The sequence below is a fragment of the Heliangelus exortis genome, chromosome 7 (genome assembly GCF_036169615.1).
Source record: "Heliangelus exortis chromosome 7, bHelExo1.hap1, whole genome shotgun sequence".
Classification (NCBI taxonomy): domain Eukaryota; kingdom Metazoa; phylum Chordata; class Aves; order Apodiformes; family Trochilidae; genus Heliangelus; species Heliangelus exortis.
Genome location: NC_092428.1, coordinates 27,070,637 through 27,096,414, shown reverse-complemented (window position 1 = coordinate 27,096,414; position 25,778 = coordinate 27,070,637). Strand labels below are relative to the sequence as shown.

General features: G+C 40.4%; 1 protein-coding gene across 10 annotated transcripts in view; it reads left to right on the top strand.

Moving 5' to 3' along the window:
- ABLIM1 (actin binding LIM protein 1) overlaps window positions 1–25,778 on the top strand; it is a 195,800-nt gene that overhangs the window by 132,135 nt on the left and 37,887 nt on the right. For 7 of the 10 annotated variants that reach the window (XM_071749483.1, XM_071749478.1, XM_071749476.1 and 4 more), the window contains exons 7-12: window positions 7,483–7,570; window positions 12,013–12,071; window positions 14,147–14,209; window positions 17,467–17,514; window positions 21,574–21,651; window positions 24,145–24,300. In XM_071749483.1, the coding sequence (XP_071605584.1) occupies window positions 7,483–7,570; window positions 12,013–12,071; window positions 14,147–14,209; window positions 17,467–17,514; window positions 21,574–21,651; window positions 24,145–24,300 (492 nt within the window). The remainder of the gene's footprint in view (window positions 1–7,482; window positions 7,571–12,012; window positions 12,072–14,146; window positions 14,210–17,466; window positions 17,515–21,573; window positions 21,652–24,144; window positions 24,301–25,778) is intronic. The other 3 variants (XM_071749480.1, XM_071749482.1, XM_071749484.1) reach the window with 2 other exon arrangements.

The following is a 25,778-nucleotide window of genomic DNA, read 5'->3' as shown; positions in this document are numbered from 1 at the left end:
TATAATGTCTTAGAAATTTATGATTTTTCTGTGCCTCAAACATATGGACCATGACAATTTTTTTTGTATTTTAGAATACAGAATTTGGGACATTCAAATTGGGTTTATCCTTTTATGGCTACTTTAAGACCTAGGAATGTGTTCCTATAAAATTCCACATTCACACACATGTAACAGTGCTCTTTATTTCTGGCTGTCTAGAAATGCAATCAAACCATGATTGGAATGGAAATAATTGCTGGTTCTTAGAATTTCAAATAACCTTTTTATGTTAGTATGAGGTCTAGTATTTATTACCTGCTCTGGGGTGGAATGCTTTGATTTTGAAATAATTCTGAGGGGTTTTTTAAGCTACAAAGGAAGTTTATTATTAAATTTTCTAGCCAAATTTCAGCAGCTTGAAGTCAGCTATGTTCTACTGACTTGAGAAGGTTGTTTTTAATTAAATACACTAATAGAATGTCAGTCTTCCATGCTCCTTCCTTTTTTTTTTTTTTTTTTTTTTCTTTTCCTGCCACACTGCAAATAAAACTTCAGTTAACAGGACCTGCTAATGCATAAGCATCAAGCTCTGTTATTACCAGTTCAGCAAGAGGGACAGATCAAGGGAGTAGCAGTCAATGAAGAGAGTTAAAAGGAGAAAGGTGTTTTTGTTTCAATCCTGAATTCATATATTCCTAATAACTTAGCAGTCCCATTAGCAGCTAACAAAAGAAGATATGAAGATGACTTGAAAAACTGGAAGATTGCTGGTCTTATGGAAGATTGCCTGTCATATACATCTGGTACATAATCTAAAGATCTAGCAATATTAATGCTTTGTGAAGTCTAAAGATGGCAGGAGATGTTGCAGTCCACACCTGTGCTTGTGAACTGGACCTGTTCCAACATTGTTAAGAAATAAGAGAAGGGAATGGTTTCAGGCTTTGCCAAATAGATATTGTTTAGTTCAAAACTACAAAAACAAAATAATATAAAAATAAATAATAATTCGATAAAAATGTTTTAAAGTTGAATGGCAGAAGAATTTTGCTGTCATATGCACCTAATATAAAGGTAGTGAAGGCAGTGAATTCACAGGTTTGTATCTGTAGCAGTAGGTTGGTGCATGTTCTGTTTTATAGTGAAGAGGAATTGACAGGAGTAGAATGTAGGACATAAGTAAAAGATGCACCTGAGTGCATGCAGTCAATGGTTACCTTTTTTTGCAGAATCTCCACGTTATCTTAAAATCTAGTACACATTTTCTCTGGATTTTTTCTGGTAAACTACATATTCAGTCACTGGGATTAGGTTTCTTTGTGCACAAAGGTTGCCCTGGATCCTGCAGAGATGCAGAAATCCTGGCAATAGGCAATAAACCTGTGTCTGCTAGTGCTTTGCTCCTCTGTACTGCCCCAAATGTTCTAAGCATCCACTTTGGGCTACTCTGGCTACATTTCTTAGTTGAGTGGAATTACCTTCTTTGTGGTACCAGCCTCCTGCTGTTAACCTGTATAGATGATGGAAGGTCATAACCTTGGTCCTGTGTGTAGCAGTAGGTGGCTTTTCCCCATGGAAATGGAATGCATGGTTCCCATAAAGACTGTGGTTGGTAGTTCAGCATTTCACACGTGTGTGCAACCCCCTCACCATGGGAGAGGTGACAGGAAAGTGACAACTCAAGTCAGTACTGGTGGTGCAGTTGCAAGTGCCTGCTAAGATCTTGCTAAATGAAGTCCACTTGATACTCATCTGCCGTGAGGACAGGTTCTTCCTGCCAGCAGAGCAGTTGCACAACTGGGAAGTTATCCTGAATCCTTACTCATATCTTTGCTATAAGGAAAAAATTGTATTTTAAGCAGCTAATGATTGCACTGCTATTAGCAGCAACTGATGGGCATAACAATATAGTATGCTGACAGAATTAACACAAGTTACAGAGTTTATTACGGTCCATCTGTTGAGGAATATACTAGCATGATATTGGCAGACCCTGCTGGAATGCTTGGAATTATTTCTGCACAAAAACCAAAAACTGGGTGTGAATTAACAGTGAGAGCATTTGTAGCAGCAGGACAGCGGCAGTTTTGGCTTACCCAAGGCAGCACAGCAAGTGAGAGAGAAGACTCTGAAGCTCTCCATGTATCTTGCATGCATGTTGTCATTCAGATTTACAGTGACAGCCTCACGCTCCAGTTCCCACTTTCCCCAGTGTGGTGTCTTGTGTCCTGCAGCCCCATCAGCATGGGAACTGCCAGTGGGAGCTCTGATTCCTGCTGCTCCATCCTCTCCCAGGTCGAACTGAGGCAGAGCCTGTGCTGAGAGCTGTTTTTATTGAGACTGTTGTGACAGCAGTGTTAAAAACAGCTTTAGAAAGTCCTAGTTTTAAAGACATGCCAAGCAAGGATTTATCAGGCCTAGAATATTTCCACTGTTGAAATTGTGTTACACTTTCCTTCCTTTAGGGAAAACTATGGTAGATTCTAAAGTCCTTTGGAAGCAAAGGAGCTGTACTATTATTCTTGTATCTCAGTGCAGATATTTGTAGTGACTTGCTAAACAGATAAGAGCCTGGGAAAAAAAAGAGTGGACAGTTTGGGTCAGGATGTTATTAGAGACCAATTTTGGTCTTCACAGTGTTTGTGCTGTTCCAGCCGCTCATGAGATCACAGGAGCCTGCAGAGAAGGAAACAATGGAATTTGATGTTATACCAAACATCAAACAGGGTTTAAGGCTCTGTGACCTCTGCAAGTAATTAAAATAAAGCTTCACTGTAAACTGGTAGGCTACTGCCACAGTTCCTGTTTTACAGTTTGTGAAATTCCTGAAGAGATTTAAAAGATGAGTTATTCATTGTGCTGCTTCCTTATCCTTAAGAGAGTTGGGAAATCAGGTGATCTTCCTCAGAGTCATAGTAGAACTAAATATTGGATTAGTTTTGTCCATCAAGTGGGCCCGTTTACTGTTAATTAAAAAAAGGTGGGGGAGGGGAGAGGGAAGGGGCTTCTGCTCTTAACTGTACTCTCTCATCTGCATAGCAGCTTTTTTTGGTATTTAAATAGTTTTAGAAAAGTAAAGCTTTCTACATGTTCAGTCACTGTTTGTCAGGTGCAGCTGTGCAAATGTAATGCAACAAACATGTACTTAATTGTGTCCTTTGGCCAGCAGAAAATGTCTGTTGGTAATTAGTTCTTCCTCTGCCAGAACCACTGGCATTTGAGCTCTCCTAGAGGGATTCTTGTTATTGTTCTCTCTGGCTCTTGTTCACTGTTGTTCTGGAAGGAAGAACAGAACTGAAGGCATGAGTAATAGGAAATCTTAAGCTCTCACAGTCACCGAAGAGGAAAACATTTATTTAATCAGACTAGAGCTCTACAAGCACTCAGAGAATAGAAGTTACTTTTGTGGGAAGCAGGGGACAAGAGGGGATGGACTCAGAAAATACATTCCTTGGCTTTTGAAGTTCTGTTGTCATGGGATTAACGCTGCATGTGTGCTCAGCGCGGGGGCTCTTTATGCTGGGTTTCTGGGGCACATCACATCAGCTTTCATCCAGCTGTATTTATAGCTTCTGATGTGGAATCATTCTTGCCATACCCACCGAGGCCTTCCCGGACACTTCTGAGTACCAGTACACTTTTGGCTTCAGGAGGTCCCCAAAGGTATCTTGGTAAAACGAAAGCAAATGAGGGTTGTGAAGAGTTGGAGCATCAGTGGTATGAGCAGGAGTCTACAGGAGCTCAGTGCCTTGTGTTAACTGGTGCTCAAATTAACTCCTTTCCTCCAGCCTTTTAGTTTTCTTTTTAAACAATAAGTGGTCTCTTTAATCCTGATGTGTGCAGTGTTTAATGCAGTGGCTGTGTTCTGGGAGCTTTTCTATTCTGGACCATTGTACTGGATTATCACCCCTCCATTGGGGCAAGCCTTTAAAGCCCCCTGTAAACAATATACCCTGGCTTTTAAACTGGCATTGCAGGCTGGTGTAATCAGCTAAGGAGGATTTGTTTCTTCCAGTTGAAGTTATTCAAGGGAATAGTATGCTTGAAGTAGGCTGAAAATTGATAGCTACAGTCTGAAAAGGCAGTCAGTGAAAGTTTGGTCTCTCATTATTATTATTATTGGTCTTTCTATTGTTCTCATACATAATAGAGCTTGTACTTTTGCTAATGTTACTGGGGACACATCCTCTGCATAGTATTCACATCAAGCTCCATCATCCATGAATCCCAACAAGTGAGCCTCCAGCTGTCATTCATAAGCCTTAGAGGAGAAGTGATTATGTGGTTTTATTCTCAGGACTGGTCATGAGGAATACATTTTCATAATTGATTCCCTTGCTATGTTTTCCCAAAGTATCTTATGAAAGGCATTAATAGTTATTTAACCTTCTTTTTAGATTGGGAAACTGAAGCTCAGTGTTGCTTAAAGCTTGATTCCAGTATAAGCCTTGAACAGGATCATCAAGTCCAACTCCTGTCCCTGTGTAGGACACCCCCAAGACCACACCATGTGCCTGAGAGCATCATCCAAAGGCTTCTTGAACTCAGGCAGGCTTGGTGCTGGGACCACTTCCCTGGGGAGCTGTTCCACTGCTCAGCTGCCCTCTGGGTGAAAAACCTTTTCTTGATACCTAACCTAAACATCCCCTGACTCAGCTTCCTACCATTTCCCCAAGTCCTGTCTTGGGTCAGAGGAGTTAAGAAATTGGTGCCAGCCCCAACTCTTCCCCTCTTGAGGAAGCCCCAGACTGCAATGAGGTCACCCCTCAGCCTCCTCTTCTCCAGACTGAACAATTCAAGTGACCTCAGCCACTCCTCATCCTTTCCAGATCCTTCATCATCCTTGTTCCTCTCCTTAGGGCACTTTCCAATAGCTTGATGTCTTTTCTATGCAGCAGTGCCCAAACCTGCACACACTACTCAAGGTGAGGCTGTACCAGTGCAGAGTGGGACAGTCACCTCCCCTGACCAGTTGGTGACCCTTGGACCCAATTGGTGACCCTTGGACCCAGTTGGTGACCCTTGGACCCAGTTGGTGCTTGATGCACCCCAGGACAGGGTTGGCCCACCCGGCTGTGCCCCAGGGCACACTGCTGGCTCATATTCAGTATGACCTCCAGGTCTGTCTCCATCAGGCTGCTTTTTTTTGAGATCTATTTTTCAATTATTCTCTTCCTGTTCAGAGAAGACCCTTCCTGGCAGTAATTCAGCCTTCTCAGGAATTTTTTATATCTCATTAACTGGGAGCAGTTCCCAGGACACAGGATTTGCCATCATCGTTAAATCAAATGCATCTGAAATCACTTGTGACAAACAGATCTGTGGGGCTGACTCTGCTGAAGAACTTCAGGAATGTCTGAAAATTGAGAAGCTTTATTGTAATGAAACACAGATAAAATTGTTCCTCTGTATGTACAATTATTGTTTGTGTGAGGATGAAAGTGCAAAAAATTATAGTGGCTTCTGCTCAGTTTTCACAGCCATATGTTCCATTTATATATACAAGTAGTTGGTCTTTGATCAAAATAACTGTGGCTTGATGCCAGTTTTACATTTCAGGTACAGGTGGAGTTTCTTAATTTTCTTTTTCTTAAATTCCACTCTTGAATAGACCTGATTGGACACCTCAGGGGTTAAATAATTGGTAGACAGTCAGTGATGAAGAGAACATCCAATAGTGAAAATGAGCATTAACTGTGGTTTTGCCTCTGGTTCAGTATTGGCTTTGTTGCTGCAAGTCAAGCATAAATTCCACATTTCCTCCCTCATTAGCTTTTCTTCCTTGAATAGGCAAATCTTATAGTGACCTTTCATCCTCCCTTGTACCGAAGCCCCTTTTTTATCTGATAGGTCCAGGTGTGCTGTGCAAAAAGTACTAAATCACATTAATCTCTCTGTCTGGTGGATGTCTCCCTCCAAGCAGCAGGAATCAACAGCAAAGTAAGAGAAGTGCAGGGGTTTGCAGTGCATGGCTAAACTAACATCACACTGAGTCCTTTTCTCCAGCCTTGTATTTCTGAAATTCCTGGATGGGAATTGTTCTTCGTGATAAAAAAAAGATAAACAGTCATGTCAATAAGCACCACTGTCTCTAGGAGTAGATACATTTCCCAGTTTTTCCTTAAACCCAAGTACTGCACTCCTAGGCAGGAATAAATAAGAATATTAAGATGAAATGCTTCAACTTCAGCTGTAGAAGGGGCTGGGTGGCAGATCTGGTTGTTTGGTAGTTGTCAGGTACTTTGATCCATATGCTTCATCATGCCATACTTTTAAATACTAGGCATGTATAATTAGTGTTGAATATGAACCAAAAATATGTTGTTACTTATCTAAATAAACAAAAGGAAAGGGTGAAGTTGGTAATGTTACAGTCTCAAGTATAATGAGATAGAGAATGGATTTGGTGGCATTTTACAAGTCAGCTACAGAGTAAGTATCTGCTTTGTGCATGAAACATCTCAGTGGAGAGAAGAAATGGATTTAACTTGTTTTAAAAGCCAGGTAAAATTTTAAAGTCTTTTAGGATTCATTACTGGAAACTACTGAGGGTCATTTTCCAGGATTAATTATTTTTAGATTAAAAAAAGCCTGATGTGGATTTTGTATGCTTAGTTTCTGATGCAAGGAAGCTTATAAATTGGTTGCTTTGTCTTCTAAGAAGAGATCACATTAATATCTGGGCCTTGAGTTTTTTTCCTGTCGTCCTAGGCCTAAAATCTGATCATCTTTGTTTATTGTGGGTGTCAGTGTACTTAAGGGACTGAATAGCTTGGTAAATTTGGGTAACAGGATCTAGAGTATTTAGTATCTTTACATCAGTAGTTCCAGTTCAGCTCAAGCTGTCTGTGCTAGTGTGGCTTCTGAAGTCAGGCATCCGGGAGCTGATGGTTCCTCAAGTGGCTCCAGAGAGCTGTCTCTCTTTATGCCCATATCAGCAGTAGCAGGAAGAAGGCCAATGAATGAAATGGCAGGTTGAGAAGTGTTGTTCATTGTCTAAATTTATAAATTAAACAATTAACCAATTGAGCAGATACATGGTGTTTCCCAAAATGAGGAGGCAGCAGGTTTATGCAAGTGTCTAACTGCAGTGTGACATTGATTGCCTTGGACTGAGGTGGCAATTAAAAAAGCTGTTTGACAACTCATGGGGAAGAGAGAGGTTGTGATGTGGCCTCTAGGCTGAAGGTCTTTGAACTGCTGATAACTTGAATTGGAAGGTGTGAAGAGGAAAGGTTGTTCTTTATTGTCTTGTTTTCTTTATAGCGTTTTACCCCAAGAAGTGGCTGCTGGCCCTGTTGAGGACAGGGATACTCCTGAGCCTCTGGAGTGAAGCACTGTGTCAGATCTTATTTCTTTATTACTTTTGTCACATCACAAGGGCAATGTAGTACCAAAATAGGTGAAGTAGAAGACAAATGGCAATACGTTTCTCAAAAAAGCAGTGTAATGCAATGATCCCTCATTTTCCCCTTTTTTTAATGTTTGTTTTTGTTTTAGGCAGGTGACAAGCATTACCATCCAAGCTGTGCACGATGCAGCAGGTGCAACCAAATGTTCACAGAAGGAGAAGAAATGTATCTGCAAGGTAAGGATGTCTCCATTCCAAAACAAGAAAACCAGACCTAGAAATATAGACTAAGTAATATAGGCAAGGAGTCTATGGCAACTACAGTTATCCCATCTTCATTACAGTGTTCTCACACTTTTTACCTTGAAACTCCTTCACTCCACTCTTGTAAGTGGTCATGATGGTGGCTTTGCAGTGACTACACCCTACCTGAGGCAGAACCAAAATTATTTAGGCTGCCTCTGAACAGACAAAGTTAGAGGGTTTCTCCTGAATTCTGCTGATCATTTTCTTTGCTTTTCTGGACCACACTCCAAACTATAAAAGGCAATGGAAAAACTTCCAAAGACTTAAGTGAGCTTGTATTGAATCTTGAAGACCTCATTCCCCATGTGCATTGAGAGATTGTCTTCTCTGGTTTTCAGTCATATTTTCTTGTCTTGCCTGTTGCCCTTTTATCTGGTCATGTGTCTCTCTTTATTCCCATATACTTTGTTTGTATGTCTTTCTGTAGCCATTTCTTTCTTATATGTTCATTTTTATCTCCTTTTAACTGCTTCACACACTGAGATAATCCAGTCAGATTTTTTTCATAATTCTTTCACACAAAAAAAGGTGGTCATTTCTTTGATTAAAAACTATCCTTGATATTAATTGCACCTGTTATCCCAGAAGGTAGCATGTTAACTATTAAGCTACAGTTATCTTATTGCTTGCTGTGGTATTAATTAATATTGGTAGAAAAAGCCTGATACATATTGGGATTTTGTATATTGTACTTATGTTAGAAAACTTGCCTGATGTACCTAAAATGAGTGTAAAAGGAATGAAATGATGAAAGTGTGGTGGCAGCCACCTCTTGAAATCCTGAGGAGGGATTCCTTCTGTAGGAATTCCAAACTGAGATAATGTTTTTAAGGAATACCTTTGAAGCTAACCTGTGTTACTGGATACTTTGTCCTCCCTTGCAGTCTGCCTCTTTCATCTCTCACTGACCTTACACCTTAGGCACTTTATTCCATCTGTGTGCAGAACACATTGAGTTGTGTGGCAGCTTGTGTTGCAAGAGTAAGGAGAGACTGGGTAGGAAGTGCTGTTTTCTTATGACAAATTGGAAAGAATAATTTGAAAGCAGCAACTTTCTGATCTTCTCAATTTCCTCACACCATAGTATGATAAACTCCAGAGTTCAAGGTGAGCATCAGTTCATCCTTTGCTGCTATAAATAAAAGCTGTTTGCAGCTGATACCACTCACGTCTGTCTAGCAGAGAGTTGGAGTTCATGTTGATTTGGCTTTTGCAGCTCCAAATAAGACAGAAAGTATTTCTTCCACTTCAACAGGACTAGATTATGTTGTGGCCAAGTTCAGGTGATATAAAAGAGAGTGGAGAGACACCTGCCCCCTGTGATCTGCCATCATTCTGGTTTTGGCTGTATCTCCCTTTCTGTGATTGTGAATTAATGTTCTTCATACTCCCTCTGTCTCAGAGGAGGAGCAGGCCAAAATACATTATTTTGTTGTTCAAAAACTGTTTTCTGACTAAATAATGTTTTTGCTGAGTGTGCTTCAGGCTGCCCTGCCAAAGCTTTCCATGCTGGATTCAGCATGTCTGTAAGGGACCTAAAAGCCTTTCCTGCATAAAGCTCTCAGCTGAAATGTATATCCTGACTCCATAGAAATTGTTTACTCCAGGGTATAAAATAATGGCATTCCAAAGGTTTCTCTGAAATAAAAATACCACACCACTGAAGCTAGAATGGAAATTGCATTATTGATAAATTACCTGAAAATATGCAGCTTCTGTCTCCCTGGTAATTGTCCTCTCCACAAGACATGGAAGCACTCAGTTGGTTCTGCTTTGTATAATAGAGGAGCCTGGCAGGTTTGTGGTGGCTGTTTGTATTAGAAACACAGGAAACCTGCAAAATGAATACGTGGGAAAACATTCTCTTTATTTTGGGGCTTTCTGTGTTAAGCATGGTTTAAATAATGCTAGCAGAAGCTCTCTGGCTTTGGCTTGCTCCCTCAAGGAAAATGAAAATAAATGAGATAGAAACCTTTCCTTTTCCAGTGGCTTCCTAATGGGCTGTCCCAGAAGACTATTGCTGAGCTAGAATGGTGCTTCACTTGATTTTCATACAGGTTTTCAGCCTTACTCAGTGTGTAAATGATAACCCAACATACTGAGTTTTAGAGCTCTACATTGAAACAACGATAAAAGTAAAAAGCTAAATAAATTATCACATTCATTGATGTCTACGAAGTGAGCAAAAAAGTACATGTAAGGAGTAGAAATAACCAGAATTTGCTGAACTGTTTCTAAGAGCAGCAATGCAGCTTGAGAATTTCTGAGAATTTCAAAATTGTTATGTTTGGATGAAGAAAATCTACAACTATTAGGTGGCTCAGAGGTCAAGATCATTTAATATTCTTGCATTTAATTTTTTAATCCTGCTCTACCTGGTTTGGTTTCTTTAATTCCATCTATTTCAAACCACTTACTGTTATGTGAAAGAGAACTCAAAACTGTTACCTAAATTTCACCATGAAAATGGCATCCAAGCTCTCCTGCATTTCTTGTTCACTTTCAGCAGCTCCAACACTCTCTAGAGGTGTCCCTAAAATTGTGCCAGCTCATGCTAAGTACTGTCCAAAAATGCAGAGACAGCTTTATATTTGATGATGGGGATGGCTTAATAGAAAATAAACTGAGGTACAGAGGAACAGAGATCATTTTTCTCAGGGTCACACAGGAAGAGAAGAAAGAAGGAGAATTTAATCTAAACCTTCCACGTCTTAGTTCATCAGCGTTAGAACATGAACTCCTTTCTTCCTGATTGCTTGGATCTGTCTGACCTCCTAAGCAAATGCCCAGGGAATGCTTCCCTACTGATCTCACAGGCTCTGTGGGGTCCTGGATCTGAGGATGCTGTTTGTTTACAGAGAAACCTGTTGGTACACTTCTCCCTGTTGACTTCTCATTTGCCTCTGCCAAATGCACAGTTTCTTCTTCCTTCTCTTAGACTCAAAGCCAAATATCTCATGTTCCTGGTCCAGAGTTCTGTCCAGTCTCCTGATGGTGATGTTATTGTGTGCTGCTGGGAAGTGAAAACATTCCTGCTGGTCTTTACTTCTGTACTGAGCCATGGAAGGGCTCACGAGGACAAAATTTCCAGGGGCCCTGACCCATACTTCTCTGAGGGTTGGGTTTCCTCTCACTACACTCAAACTAATAGTCACCAGCAGGAGACCTGGACCTTGTTCTGTTTGATGTCTTTGTGGACAGAGGGAAGTGGTGATGTTCCCCCCTGCAGACAGACAAGGCTGTATTGGCTTTGGGATGACTGGAATTATGTTTAAATTTGACTGCAGCTGCACTCAGTGTTAAAAATCAGCATTAGCTTCCACTCCATTTCCACTTGGCTGATACCTGCCAGCAGCTTCCCAGCAGTAACCACAGTTTCCACTCTGTTCCAAAGAACTGGAATGAGGTGGATGTGCTTCTTACCCCTGACACTGCTCAGCCCTTGGGGACAGCTGGGTGTTTACATTTTCAGAGCATAAGAGAGAATCCTATGTTTTGGGACACAAACATCAGAGACATTGCCTTTTTTAGTAGGACATGAAGCTGGAATAGGAAGCGTAGGTGGAAATGCCAGTGCAACACGTGCTGCTGATCTTGCAGAGCAAGGGGTAGAAATGATCCCTGTGCCAATGGCTGGGATAATACTCTGTGAGCTAAGGAGAGGCTCTTCCATATGCTGCCCTCTACTACCTGTGTCACAGTCACATCTCCCCCATAGAGCAGTGGATGAGATACAGCCCTGATTCTGCTGCATTACAAAATTTCTAATTTAGCTTTTCCTGTTGCATTTTGTGTAATTGGAGGGAAGAAGTGAACTATTATTAGTTTACAGTATTAGTATACAATATTAGTTTACAGTAACTGAATATGACACCTAATGCTCAAGGAAGTGATAGACACATCCTGGTATTAATAGACTTACCAGTTAGAACTTTATTCTCATATTTGGTACAGTGCATAGAGGGAGAACAGATCAGGTGGTGATGGCCCAGTTCTTTTCTCATACCCTCCATCCTGTCCAGAGGAACACTCTGTCTCTCTGTTCCTCCACCTGGTGCTTGCTGAGTGCCTTGCTGTTTGAGGCTGTTTGAGTTTTAATTAAAAATATGAGCAAAGTTCTTTGACAGCTTCAGGAAGAGGCTGCTGTAGATGGGCCAAAGCTTTGAATGTTGTTTGTTGTTTTTTTTTTCACTTGTGGTTCTTGTGAGCTAGAGTTGAAAATTAATTACTTGCATAGTTTATAAAGATTCACTATATGGTGCAATGAAGGGATTCTCCCTAATAACTGATTTGTCTTAAAAGTCATCTGCTTTACTCTGAATAAAAATGGTTGTTTTTCCTCTGAATAAAAATGGTTATCTTTTCTCTCTCAGGTTCCACTGTCTGGCATCCCGACTGTAAGCAATCCACTAAGAGTGAAGATAAGCTACGGGTAAGCTGAATTCATGGTGGTGACACACCAGATATTTTAAGCACACAATAGCTCAATGTTGTTTTTAAAATAGTGACTTTTTCCGTGTTTTTTTCGCATAGCTGTCACCACTCTGGCAGAATAAACAGTGGAGGCACTTCAGAGGTATTGCTCTGATTTTTAGGCTCACCAGTTTCACTACCTATCTCAGTGCACTGCCTTAAAGATAGCATAATTTACAGGGCAAATGCTACAAAATATTTTAGTATTTTTTCACATCTGTATAATTGCTCTATAGCTATCCCCTATTATGTGTGATAATTTACAGCATTTAGACAATATGGACCCTTCTCCCTTTATATAATAAACCTCAGCCTAAAGTGATTGAAATTTGAGTTCCAAGAAGAGCTGCAGTTTCCCTTGGAGTCACCTCAACATTTCCAGACAGACTTTCTGGATCAAATTTTTGATGGCAATAATGCTGCTCAGATAAATACTGGAGCCTGGCTTTTTGCATGCACCAGGCAACTCTAAGCCCATATTCACTAATTCATCTTCTGCCCAATTTACTCTTTTTGATGTCTCACTTCTTTGAACTTGGATAATTTTTCTGGATATGAATATTAGAGACTGTATATATGATAAAATGTCTTTAAGACAAGGAAACTAATATCTAAGATATCCTGTGGGTTGTGTTCTATGTGTGGCTCATTCACAGGAAGCCACATCCTTTAGAATTTATTTACATGCACTTGTCTGTAAAACATCCCCCACAGAGAGTTTGCTATGATCCTAAATGTACAGATAAATTTTTGTTGATCAGAGTTCATGTTAGTGTGGGTTGTACTGATAGTATGGAAGTAAAATTTGGCCTAGAAGGTCATGGGAAGTAGCACAGCCAAACATCACTGTAATGTCATCCAGCATTTGCACATTTTTCTGTCCTGACATTCCACAAGAAAATGGAAAATTATGCCAGGCTGAATTTTCTCCCTCATTTAGCAATTTGAGTGTAAGGCAGTGTTTTGAGTCTGCTGAAGGTGTCAGAATGTTTGTGCTTTGCAGCGAATGGTTGGGGTACAATCCCTCCCTTTCACTTGGACCCAAGAGTCTCATCAAAGCACATCTGACTGAATTGCATCTGACTGAATTTTCTGTATTATTAAATCAGTGGGCATCTGAGAAATGTTATGGCACAGCTATTCAAGGTTACCATGTTCCTGGATGAGAGCTTCTATGCAGAGGTTTAATATGTCTCTAAAAAGCATTGACAAATGAAGCTGGCTGTAGTCTCTGTCTCCTCTGGTGCAAAGTCAGACACCTGATTTTTGAAATCAGTTTGAATTCCCTTTGACTGGCACACGTTTCATTCTGCTGACTTAAACGAAGCAGGAGCAAACAGGTAGGTACAGAAACAAATGAATCTGGGGGAGCTATGGGCTATTTGAGCATCACCACCAAATTATGAACTGCACTTTGATTCAGTGTCATGTTCTTACGACATACATTTAGATCTGGTGTGAGAATCAGAGTATCATTAGTGAGCTGAGAAACCCATGATACAGCCACTTGCAGTTCAGGGTCAGGCCTAGATTTTCTGGTGCTTCTGCAAAAAGCCAGTGACATGGTCTGTTTGCTCTGCTGGGTTTCCTTTCCCTATAGAGCAAAAAAAAAAAAAAAAATGCCCTTTTATCACTGAATTTACTTTAGCTGTTTTCTCTTAGTAACTGAATTGTGATATAAATTAATCAGCATTCTAACTTGCCAAGATTTGAGGGAGTTCATTAAAACCCTGGTTGCTTTAGATCTTACCCCCACTGGGTTTCTGTGGAGGATTACAAAGCCAAAACAAGAAATAAAAAAAATCAACTATATGTATGTTTCAAAAATACACATTACCTATGGTTGGGTGTTTTTTATAACTGGCTGGATGCTCGTGATTCTGCAGGGATTAGTAAGTAGTACAGATATTATAGCACAATTATTATTACCTAGCAAGTAGATAATAGTAACTTGATTGAAAAAAGAGCTTAACCACTGAGCTGGGGAAACTGCTTTCCTTTTCACTCATTTTTCCCTTTTGTGTTTCATGGCAGCATTCCTCATCTGAGTTCTTTTATCCAAAGAGTCTGGTTCTGCGCAGGCCACGCTCTGCAGAGGTTTGCTGGTGCATTTTCATAGTGTTGAAAATGATCTTCTTTACTAAGAAGATTCCTCACTGTCATTTGCTGTGCTTGCTACTACTTCTGCCACACAGCTTTCCTGCTCTCACTTGCCACTGTGGGCACTGACGCTGTATTTTGCATCATGTGGTGCAGTGTTGCTTGTTAATTCTCACATCTTTTAATTTTGTTTAATGAAATGCTTAAAATTATTTCATTTTAGATTTAGTTGAGCTTCTGGGGGCTGGACTATCGTTCTACTGGTGTTAGAGAAAATTTTTCTTCTAAAATGAAAAAATTACAGTGTAAATATCAAACTAATGAAAATGGTAAAAAGCAGCTGAGTTTAAGTAATGGTTGAAAATAAATTATTTTCCAGGACCAATGGTTTATGCTTTTTAGAAAGAAAAAAATGCCATCAGTTAGATCAGTTCCTTGTTTCTGTGTATCGACCAACTATATATGAATACTTTAGAGAAAATACTTTAAAAATTCCAGGTTTGGACTTGTTCTGTGTGCTGCCCAAGAGCATTTGCTTCTCTCTAATCCAGGGCACATCCATGCCCGGGTTGGGAAGTTCTACCTGTCCATTGGATTCTGGACTACCTTTCTCCTTTCAGGCTCCCTTGAGTTTGCTTTGCACCTACAAACACCATTCACTTCCATTTCTTCTCCTTCAGAGCAGTGTTTATTTATTAGAAGTGTTTTCTGTGGGGGCACACGTGGCTGTACTGCTTGCAGGTACACCTGAAGTGTAGCTTACACCTGCAGGCAAAGTAATAATGTGCTGGTATGGACTTGGAACAGGCTAGCAGTGGGCAGACAACCTGAGAGCATCCATGCCAATGGATTGCTAGTGTGTCTGCACTGCCTTCCCATCTCTAGTTGCAAAAAAGAAGCAGTCACACTGCCAGCCAGGGCAGGATGTGTGTGTGAGAGGCAGGACAGCATCATGTGGGATGCAGAGGGACCTGGACAGACTGGAGAGTTGGGCTGATCCCAACGGGATGAGGTTCAACACGGCCAAGTGCTGGGTCCTGCACTTTGGCCACAACAACCCCCATGGGGAGCTCCAGGCTGGGCACAGAGTGGCTGAGAGCAGCCAGACAGAGAGGGACCTGGGAGTCTGGATTGCCAGGAAGCTGAACATGAGCCAGCAGTGTGCCCAGGTGGCCAAGAAGGCCAATGGCATCCTGGCCTGTATCAGAAACAGCGTCGCCAGCAGGTCCAAGGAAGTGATTCTGCCCCTGTACTCAGCGTTGGTGAGGCCTCACCTTGAGTCCTGTGTCCAGTTCTGGGCCCCTCAGTTCAGGAAGGATATCGAGGTCCTGGAGCAGGTCCAAAGGAGGGCAACCAGGCTGGTGAAGGGACTCGAGCACAGGCCCTATGAAGAGAGGCTGAGAGAGCTGGGGCTGTTCAGCCTGGAGAAGAGGAGGCTCAGGGGAGACCTCATCACTCTCTACAACTCCCTGAAAGGAGGTTGGAGCCAGGGGGGGGTTGGTCTCTTTTCCCAGATGACTTTCAACAAGACAAGAGGACACAGTCTTAAGTTGTGCCAGGGGAGATTTAGGTTGGATATCAGAAAGAATTTTTTTACGGAGAGGGTGATCAGGCAATGGAATGGGCTGCCCGGTGAGGTGGTGGATTCTCCGCCCCTGGAGACATTTAAAAAGAGACTGGATGTGGCACTCAGTGCCATGGGCTGGCAACCGCACCGGTGGATCAAGGGTTGGACTTGATGATCTCTGAGGTCCCTTCCAACCCAGCTAATTCTATGATTCTATGATTCTATGTAGTTCAATCAGTGCTGCTCTGCTGAGGGTGTTAATTCAAGCCCTGTGCCCTGTGTCCTGCTCAGTGCTTTGGTCAGTTCAGTTGTGATGTTGTGGTGCTTTACCCACTCTTGAGTGCAGCTCCCTTCACTACAGAAATACAGAGCTAGAAAATACAGCTGTAAAGATGTGTTCTCAGTGGTCCTGAGGAGGGCAGTGCCTCTGCAGTGCTAGGCTTTATGGAGTTGAATGTTGGAGCCTGAGAACAACAAACTGTGGGACCGTTTCACTCATCTTTTAGGCCAGTATAGTTGATTTTTGCATTCAGCTTAGCACACATGAGTCTAAATACCCATGTTGAAAATGGGTAAATACCATGTTAAATACCCAGTGTTGAAATCCGGGAGCCTTAGAATTAAAAAAGTAAATCCTATCCAATTTATTAGAAAAATAAACAAGAGCAGCCCATGTCACAGTAAAGGCATGTTCTCTTTCTTGCTTTGTAGACTGCATAGGATGCAAGCAACTTTGGGTCAGATTAATATCCTCTTGTGCACTTTTGATCAGTATTAAATTCAGTTCAGATTTGTGTTAATTATACCAAGTTCAGTTCAAGGAAGATTTTGGCTTCAAGTGTTCTTCTACAGAGCAGACAAAGAAACTATAATTCCTGTGGCTGTAAAGATGGGCCAAAAGCTTGAACCTACAAGAAAATTGTAGGTTGAAAATTGTAGAGTGAAGTCCTGTGAATTCTCTGGAAGTTTTCCTGTTGAATTCAGTATGTTCTGGTCTTCCCACTTTACTTTCTTCAGCTTTACATTTAACTTGCTCTTGGTGAAGGCTACATTTGCATGAGCAGTCTTTTAAAAGTCTTTTGGTAGCAATGTGCCTTCAATGACTGTGCTGAAAATTCATCCTCCACTCTGGCCGTTGTGTCTAAAAAGGAAAGAAAAATTAGTTGTAACCTACTTAATATGTTTTTCTGTGTGATTTTGAACTAAACCTGTTCACTAGTTTTGTCTTGATGCAAACATAATATAGATTTTTATATTTTTTTATGGCTGAGAAATAATGAATGCATGCATTTGAAGGAAACACTTGTATAAGGAGAAGGATACAGCTGAGCAAGCAGACAGGGGCAATGACTGCTCTAACACTGGGGTGCTTGATTGGTCTTGTACACAGCCACTGAAATACATAGGAAGCCTGAGTTTAATGAACCCTGGTTGAGTCCTAAATAACTTTAAAACCTTGAAGCTGATGAAGCAGGTAGTTGGAGTTGCAAGTGTCCTCAGGACACTAAGAAAGACAAATTTCTTGCTATTGAAAAGTTGTGTCTGGATAGTAAAATAAATTACAACTTGATCTTCCATTAGTTTATTTATAAACATGCTTCACTTCAAGTAGCTTCTGAGGTTTAGAGAATTTTCTGAATCTGAAATGTTAAATGTTATTAAGTGAAAACATATTCATTCTCTGCAGCTGTTATCACCACCTTGCATAATGAACTCTATCAAAAAGCTAAGGCAGGTACTGTAAGCAATGCTGCTGATGCCTTTGTTAAACAATAGTGCATCCCTTTGGCCAGATGTTCTTGGGATCAGTTTTGATCTGGTTGCCTGCATTTATAGGTTTTTTAGAGCATGATTCTGAACATCTGTATTAGAGAAAGCCAGAGCCACTGCACTGTAGCAGCATCTGGATTATGTGAGTGGCTCTAGCATGGTTTGGGGTTTTTTTAAGACATTATTTATTTAGGTGATGTCCATGCATGATGATGTGACAGAGTGAGGCAAATGCAGATGAATATCGTAAACCTTACAATGAAATATTACAATAAATGAAGCAGCTTGGGGCATATGCATGGATAATATGATAATTGAGCATTGAAATTCACAGTGAACCTAATAGGATGAGCATGACAGTTGGTGTTACCTCCTCAAATCTGCAAATGAAGTTGGTAAAGAATTTTTCATTGAAGACAAATGCATGGAATGAACAAAACAAAACAAAACAAAAAAGAAGTATGTGGTAAAGTGGGGGAAATACTGGGAGGTCTTGCAGATGCTTTTAGATGCTTTATGATCTGGTTCTTTCCTTTGGCTCTTTTAATGGCATGCATGAATTTCTATTGACTGAATTTCTATTGATTTTTTTTTTCATATACTTCATAGACTTCCTGTTTCTGGTACAGATAACCCATATTGATATATTTACTAGTGTTATATCCATTTGGATGTAAAAGGAAAGAAAAAAAGATACGACTTCTACTGTCAGAAAACATGGAGAAAGGCAGCACAAGAAAAGAAAAAAATATTAGTTCTGTATAGAAATTTGCTTTTAGTTTCTCTGCACAAGGGTGGCTTTATATGACTCTTTCAAGGATAAGCATATAAAGACTGTTCCAGATCTATTTGTAGAAGTAGCAAGGCAGCTTAACTTGTTTTGTTGCTGGGAGTGTAGAACAAGTCATGGGACTATTGAGATTGAAGAAAAACACCTCTAAATTAATGTATTCATACTAAAGGATGTTTTCTCTAGTTTCTGTACCTGTTCCCTTCCAATAGTGTGCAAGTGTTGCTCACATGGTATCTCCATTGAAGGTTAAAGGTTAAATCAGGGATAGCTGTTTTTTCTGTTTCACCTGTGCTCTGATCATCTCTCCTCCAGGGTGGAATTTACACCCTGTTGCAGTTACATCAGTAGAGAACTTGACCTCCAGTGTGTCTCTTGCCACCTGTTAAGATCTAAAGTCCCACCAGGGGTGTGATGGGTCAGGGTTTCTCATGCACTGTAATATAGGATATAATTAAAATCTGGGATGGGGTATGGCTTTCAGTTAGGAGCTATTATAGGTCTCTTAGGAGAACTGAAAGTATGCCAGAGGAACAGCTTATATCAAGGAGTCTTTAGTGTATGTTTGTTCAGGCAAGCTGCACAAATGTTTTTTAAACTCAATGCAATTGTCTTTAGGGGCAAGTGTAAAGCTGTGAAGGATGCCAGACCATATGGGAAGTAACAGAGTAGGAAATAGTTAGCCATCTGTGAGGGAAATAGCCTGTGTAATTCAAAATAAGAAATAGGACAAAGTGAAACAGGAAGGTTGAGGGCAGATGTAGAAAATCTGTATTTCATACACTGCCTGTATGGGTGGGTCATAAACTTAAGCAAGATAAAAGAGTGAATAGAAGAGCAACAGAGTTCCAGGTCTGCTTGGATGAAGGTCTTCAGGAGAGGAACACTGTGTTCCCAGGCACTGCCTGGCTGGCAGGCTGAAGGTAAAATTGATGTATGCAGAAGAAATGGCAGAAAAACATAAGGCAGGTTTTAAGGGGTGTAATATCTGACTCTTGGCTGTGTTAATGAGGAATTTGGAGCAGATGCAGTGTGAGGATATGAAGAACAGGTGCTACAGCTTCCCAGTCCATCTGATAGCTGCTCCTGTACTCTGGGCTTAAGAGCACCTAAGAAAGTTGTCAGTAGGATTTGGCTGAAACTATTTTCTCAAGGTGTCTTAACTTTAACAAATTCACTGAAGTGATAAACACAAGTGGGTTTTCCTTTGCTGAAAATGTTTTTTTAGCAGTAACACAAAGGGATAAGTCTAAGGAGTTGGACCAAGGGCTGAGAATTTCTTGTTTTCTGGAATGATTCTAAAAGAGAGAAGGGCAACCCAGAGGGCATGCTGGGTGGGAAGAAATCATAACTGCCTCTAAGGCTTGTTTTCCTACAAAAAGGAGAAATGAACAAAGGAAACTTTTAATGTCTGCCAAAAGCAAAAGGTAACAGAGACACCCCTAACAGTACCTCCAGTACTTCATACCATTCCCTGTGCTGTAATGAAAACAATTGTTTACCATGGCAACTACAGAAACATATTACATGTGTCTCCACTCAGACAGTGGTGTGAAATGTAAGAATGGAAGGGGAATGAAGTGTTTCTCAACAACAGCCAAATTTTCCAGCTTAATTCTTGTAACATTTCCATAAAACAAGTGGCTGTTGTTTGGTGGTTTGGTTTTTTTTCCTTTGATTGCATCATGGGAGGAGCTTTTAAGGGCAGCTGAGAAATTTCTGTTCCCTTTAGGTTGTAAGAACTACAGAAAGAAAAGAAACAAAAAGGTCCAGCTAAGAAAGTATTCTCAGACATGCTTTGGGGAGGATTTGTGACTGTGTCAGTCCATAGCTCCATCTGCTCTCTATTTGATCTGAATCTTCCTGTTTTTTGATGGAACAATTTCAAAGCCTTTTATTTCTCCCTGAATGTGGTGATTTCATTTCCACAAATGAAGTCAGAGAAATCCTGCTGTGTGATCCACAGATAGTCTTCATCATTTTTTATACCAATAAAAGGTAGAAAGATTCTGAGCTCTGTTCAAGAATCCTTTCAGGAAATATATGGTGAGAGATAAGAGAAGTCCAGTAGCCTTGTGTTCACTCCAGATATTTCCTAAGAAAAATCCACGAGCCAGGTTGTCAACCATTGTTTCTCTTCAGTGTGTGCCTAAAGGTCCCTTGGTTCAGTGTGACAAGCTGATGAGATAGGGACTGTTTACCCAGTTTTTTTTTTTCCAATGTCCTTGAAGTACCCAACTGCACTGGTGGCACTCCAGTCATTTGCTGATGAAGGGCTTTATGATGGGGTTTGGTTCTTTGCAGTCAATTAGCAAGCAAAAGCTGTTCGTGGTTTCTCAGTTGCAAGTTGGATATTATTGACTACCTTTATGTGTTAGCTGCATGGCAAATTTAGGAGTAATTGCCACAACAGCCTGGGTGACTTTTAATCAAATGCATGTTTTTTAAATTCATCAGGTTTTCAGGATCCCCACGTATCTGTGATAGGTTGTTTATAACTCCTCTCACAAAACTTCCCACAGGGAATCAGTTTAGTCCTGATGAATTTTTAGAAAATCCACTACATGCTTAACAGCACTTGCTTTGTAGGGGTGTGACTGTTCTCAGGAATTTCAGTTGGCAGGACATGTTCCTTAAACATCAGGACTTTTGCAGTATAACCAACATGTTAATTTTTGCCTTGCACTTCGATTGTGCTGCAGTTGTAGGGAACAGCTCCAAGCCAAGGATTTCTGGCCCTTCTACTTAGAAGGACAGAATTCAGTTCTGTATTCATGATGCAAACCCAGTGATGGAAGATGTGGAAACTGATAACTTATGAGCCATGCTTCTCTCAACTGTTTTGTTGCTGAACTGCTGATAACTCAAGCTGTTTGTGAACTAATGTTTTGATAAAATCACCAGCAGGACTACTCTGCATTGCACTTTGTATGGCTCCATGCAGTGTCTCTGGCAGGTGTTGCTTGGTTTTGTTTGTTATCACTGTCAGTCTTCTACATAGTATAGTTTAGAAAACCTCCCTCCCCTCCTCACAGCACTCCCTTCCCTTAGCAAAAAAAATAAGCCCACCTGCCTCACAAGATTGTGAAATTTGCCAGAATGCTTGCATTTGTGTTGATATTTTTTTCTAAATTCAGTTAATGTCAAGATGTATGCAGATTTCTTACACTTAAAATCAAAAGTAGCAATGTCAATGGCTTCATATTGCTCTGAAAATTACTATTTGTTTTTCAGCCAACAAGAACATCATCAGAAAGCATTTATTCCAGACCAGGTTCCAGTATACCTGGGTCTCCAGGCCACACTATCTATGTAAGTATTCCTTCTGGTAAATAAGCTGCCAAACCCTTCCTTGCACATGAAATACACCATGCTGAAATAATTCACTTTTATACTGATGAAAATGCCTTTACTCTAGCGGATAAATTGCTGACATAGTTGCCATGACAGATACAACTTTTTTAACTACAGATTTTGAGAGCAGGGTAGGCCTTTTAAGGATCACATTTCCCTGGGAAAGATACATTAAATCTCTTTAAGTCACTTGATGATGTGAAGAGGGACAAAAAGCAGACAGGTCATTTCAGTTAGGGGTTATGTGAGGAGATCTCTGCACCTTGATATGTAGTTCTTGAGAGATCTTTTATCTGTGTTTTTGGGACATGGGCAGGAGGGTCAGCCTGGCTGATGCTACACTTTCTGTTTCAGAAGTCAGATATTTTGGTTGTGGAAGGAAAAAGGTGGGTTTTATTTATGAATAAAAGAAATATTAAGCATCCTTCTGTTACTAAACAGTGCAGAAAATGCAAAGTTAGTGATAGAGTATTTTATTTGTGACTGCCTGAGATTTAGAGTTTAATACAACACCATCAGTAATCAAGCCTCCTCTTTCATTATTTTAGAGGATCTCTTTCACTTCTTCTCATTATTAGTCTCTTTTGAGTCCATAAGATATGAGACATAAAAAGTTATAATACACTAGCAGAAGGTTGGCCCAAAATTTTCAAAGGAATGATCCTTTTTATTTGTCCTCACATAAAATGTGCTCTCAGATAGACTGCAGAAAATCCAAGGCAGAAGTGGAAGATAACTGCTTAGGAAGAAAATTATAGGAAGACAAACTAGTGAGAGGGAGTCCATTATGAGGGGAACAAAGGTGAAGGGAAAAGACAGACTGCAGGGCAAAATCTTTTCCTTTACCTATGCATAATGCTGAATCCCTGATTTTATTGATAATGTTGATTATATAAGTGCAAGTGTAGTGTAAGACATTTATCAGTTACATGTATAATCAGAGAAATTACCAAAATTGCAAGTCCTAGGTTTAAGGCTGGTTCTTCAGTGCATCTCACCTACAATAACAAAGATTGGCTGCTCTTATTTTGATAACTGTGATTTTTAACATGGCATATCCTGGAGAACTGCCATACTGGTCATATCAGCTTCATAATCTTACCAGGCTGTACTGCATAACATCACAGACTTTAAGGCAACGTGGTGGCCTAGACCAAAGGCCTACAAAAACTTCTGTGTCATTTATATTGAATTAAGATTATCCTGACGTATTTGCAGCTCATTAACAGACTGTGATAAGACTGTTACAGAAATAACATACACTGATGCACTTACTTTAAGGGTTAAACTGTATTAAGGTATTTTGTTATATCTGGTGAGTCAAAACTGAACAGATTTGAGGATGTTTTAGGAAAGTGAACTGTTTGAAACCTGTCTCTATCAAAAGTGGTTTGCATTGTTTCTAATTTTTGGCATTGCTTAAGAACCACCAAGACCACTGGTTGTTAGGAGAGCTTGAAGTCACAGGGACTTCTATCTGAAAATGCTAGGTGCTAGTACTCCAGGAGAATGGAACTGGATGTGAGTAGAAATACAGATCAGCCTTGTGCAGCCTACTGTGAATAAATAAAATATCTACTAGAAGAGTTGAAAACTAATTTGAATGTTCTCTTTTAGTTTTAATCGTCAAATGTGTTTCTGTAAGGTAGGTAAGAATGTCTGATGACTTTTTTTAATGAGTCTTAAGTAAGGAAAGGTATTTGCTACCTAAACTATTAGTAAGGCCTTTTTTGTTGCTCTTTCTAATTGGTTCATCTGTCTTAGGAACTGATTTTTCTACTTCAGTTTTTTAACTGATTTAGAGTTCCTTGCAGCCTTAGTGGAAAAAAAGTCAATTTTAGTGCTTTGTTGGTTAGTAGCTGCATACTACATAAGGCCTTGGTCAGAAGCTTGGGTATAGATTGACTGATGTGTGCAATATAATAATTTCAGTTGGGAGTTTCAGTACCCAGTCCTGACAAGTGATCCTGCTTGCCTTTTTATTTCCCAGTAATAGGTTGTATTTCCTCTCGTGTGCACAATTATAAATTGCCTTTCTGTCTGTGGTCTTCTGCATGGAATCTTCTCGTTACCTCTGTAATCTGCAAACTCTGTTGATGTTATCACATATTTTACATGTGGGAAAACAAGAGCAGAAAGGTGAAAATACTTGCCTGAGGCCACAAAATGAGTCATTTGCAGAGCTGAAGTTTCCAGCTTAGTAGAGCTAAGAAACTTTTGTATCATCCATATATACTGTGTTCTTTCTTTCACAAACTGAGAAAACACTGTGTGCTTGTGCAGAGGAGGCCTGCTGGAGAAGAACAAGAAGCAATCCACCCGTGGAGTGCCAAATTTTCCATAGCAACAGTGTGACAACAAATACATTGAAAAAAAATTCATAAATTGTGTAAAACAGAGATTACCAGTGCGTTTGTGTAAGTTAATTTATCTTCTGTCTTTGACCTTCAGGCAAAAGTAGACAATGAAATCCTTGATTACAAGGATTTAGCAGCCATTCCCAAAGTCAAGGCCATTTATGACATTGAACGTCCAGACCTAATAACTTATGAGCCATTCTACACTTCCGCCTACGAGGACAGACAGGAGAGACAGAGTCTTGGAGAGGTAATGAACTGACAAGCAACTCATTCTGCTGTGTGCTTTATCCAAAGCCTGCTTCGCTTCTGTCCTCTTTTGAAACACTTCCTCACTGACACTCCTTAGTATTTCCTGCTGCTGCTGCTGCTTTTTGTCTGTTTGATCTGGGTTTAAGGGGAGCAGTCGTGAGGGGGTTTGGTGTGCAAAGCTGCACCATGAAACCACACAATCAAACACCTACCCCAACCCCAGCCACTGGCAGAGGAATGGCAGGGGGAGAGGTTTGCAGCCTCCTGCATGTGCGTTCTCATCACTCGCATGGGGCTCCTAATCTTGGGGCAGAGCAAAGTCCAGAATGTGGGCCAAAAGCCAACCCAGTGTTATGCTGTAGAGCACCAATATTCACCCTGGATTATGGGGAATGCCATGATGATCTGGGGCAGTAAAAGGATTAATAACAGCATGATGCTTTCTCACACATATTGAAGGGAAATACATTTCCAGAGCACTTGGCCAGATGTACTGGGTAAAGTCTGGACTAGGTCAGAATGAAGTGCTCTTTCATCTTGGAAAGCAGGTTAGTGTTGTTGCTGAAATTACTGCCTCACATTTTAAACTGCTGACATTTCATAAGGATTCTTGTGTCCTGAAATGAAAGGAGAGAAAAAAAAAAAATCTATCAATCTATTCTCTTAAATTTGTATTTAAAGATATCTTTCAGGTTATAGGGTCCCCCAGTTTCCTCAGGTGAATTTTCATAGCTGCAATTACTATTTACATGGTTCCAGTGCAGTTTATGAAGCATGTTTGGTCATGTAATACTGTCTGACTGTAAATCAAACTTTCTCAATGCCAGTTTGAATGGATATGGAAATGGATTCACCTCCTTGCAATCTCAGTGACTTTACTGACTGTAACTCAGTTGAGTCAGATGATGAGCTGAGCCAAAATGAAATATGATAAATCATTCAGACACCAGTGGTCTGTAGGTGCCCAGATCAGTAGCATGATTATCAGTCACTGATAATCTGCTTTCTTAGCAAAGTGCTATGCCCATTAACAGATCAGAGCTGCCTCAGGTTTTCTCTTTTATTCTTTAAGGTTTTATAGGGTGATTCTTTTAAATTATGCCATGAGTTGGAAATTCAGGAATCTGTTCAGCTCAGGAATAAAATAAGAGATTTACAGGTCAGAACATCACAGAATTTCCCTCCCTCAAATCTAAGTTCGTAGTGAACCCAGCTGATATCTGGTTCAACAACACCATGAAACACCTTGGTGACTTCTGACAAGTTCCAACAGGCCTGACCCATTCCACAAAACTCCCTGTTAACAGAAGTCTCTTGATAGTCACAGAGGAGGAACTAATCTCACCCACAGAAGCTGAAATATTTGTTAATCCTTAAAAGGAAGCTCCTCACTCATGAAGCAGTATGTTGGAAGCTGATAAAGCAGTCTGGTGGAAGCTGTCTGCCATTATCCTTGTTCTGGAAATGAGCAAAGCC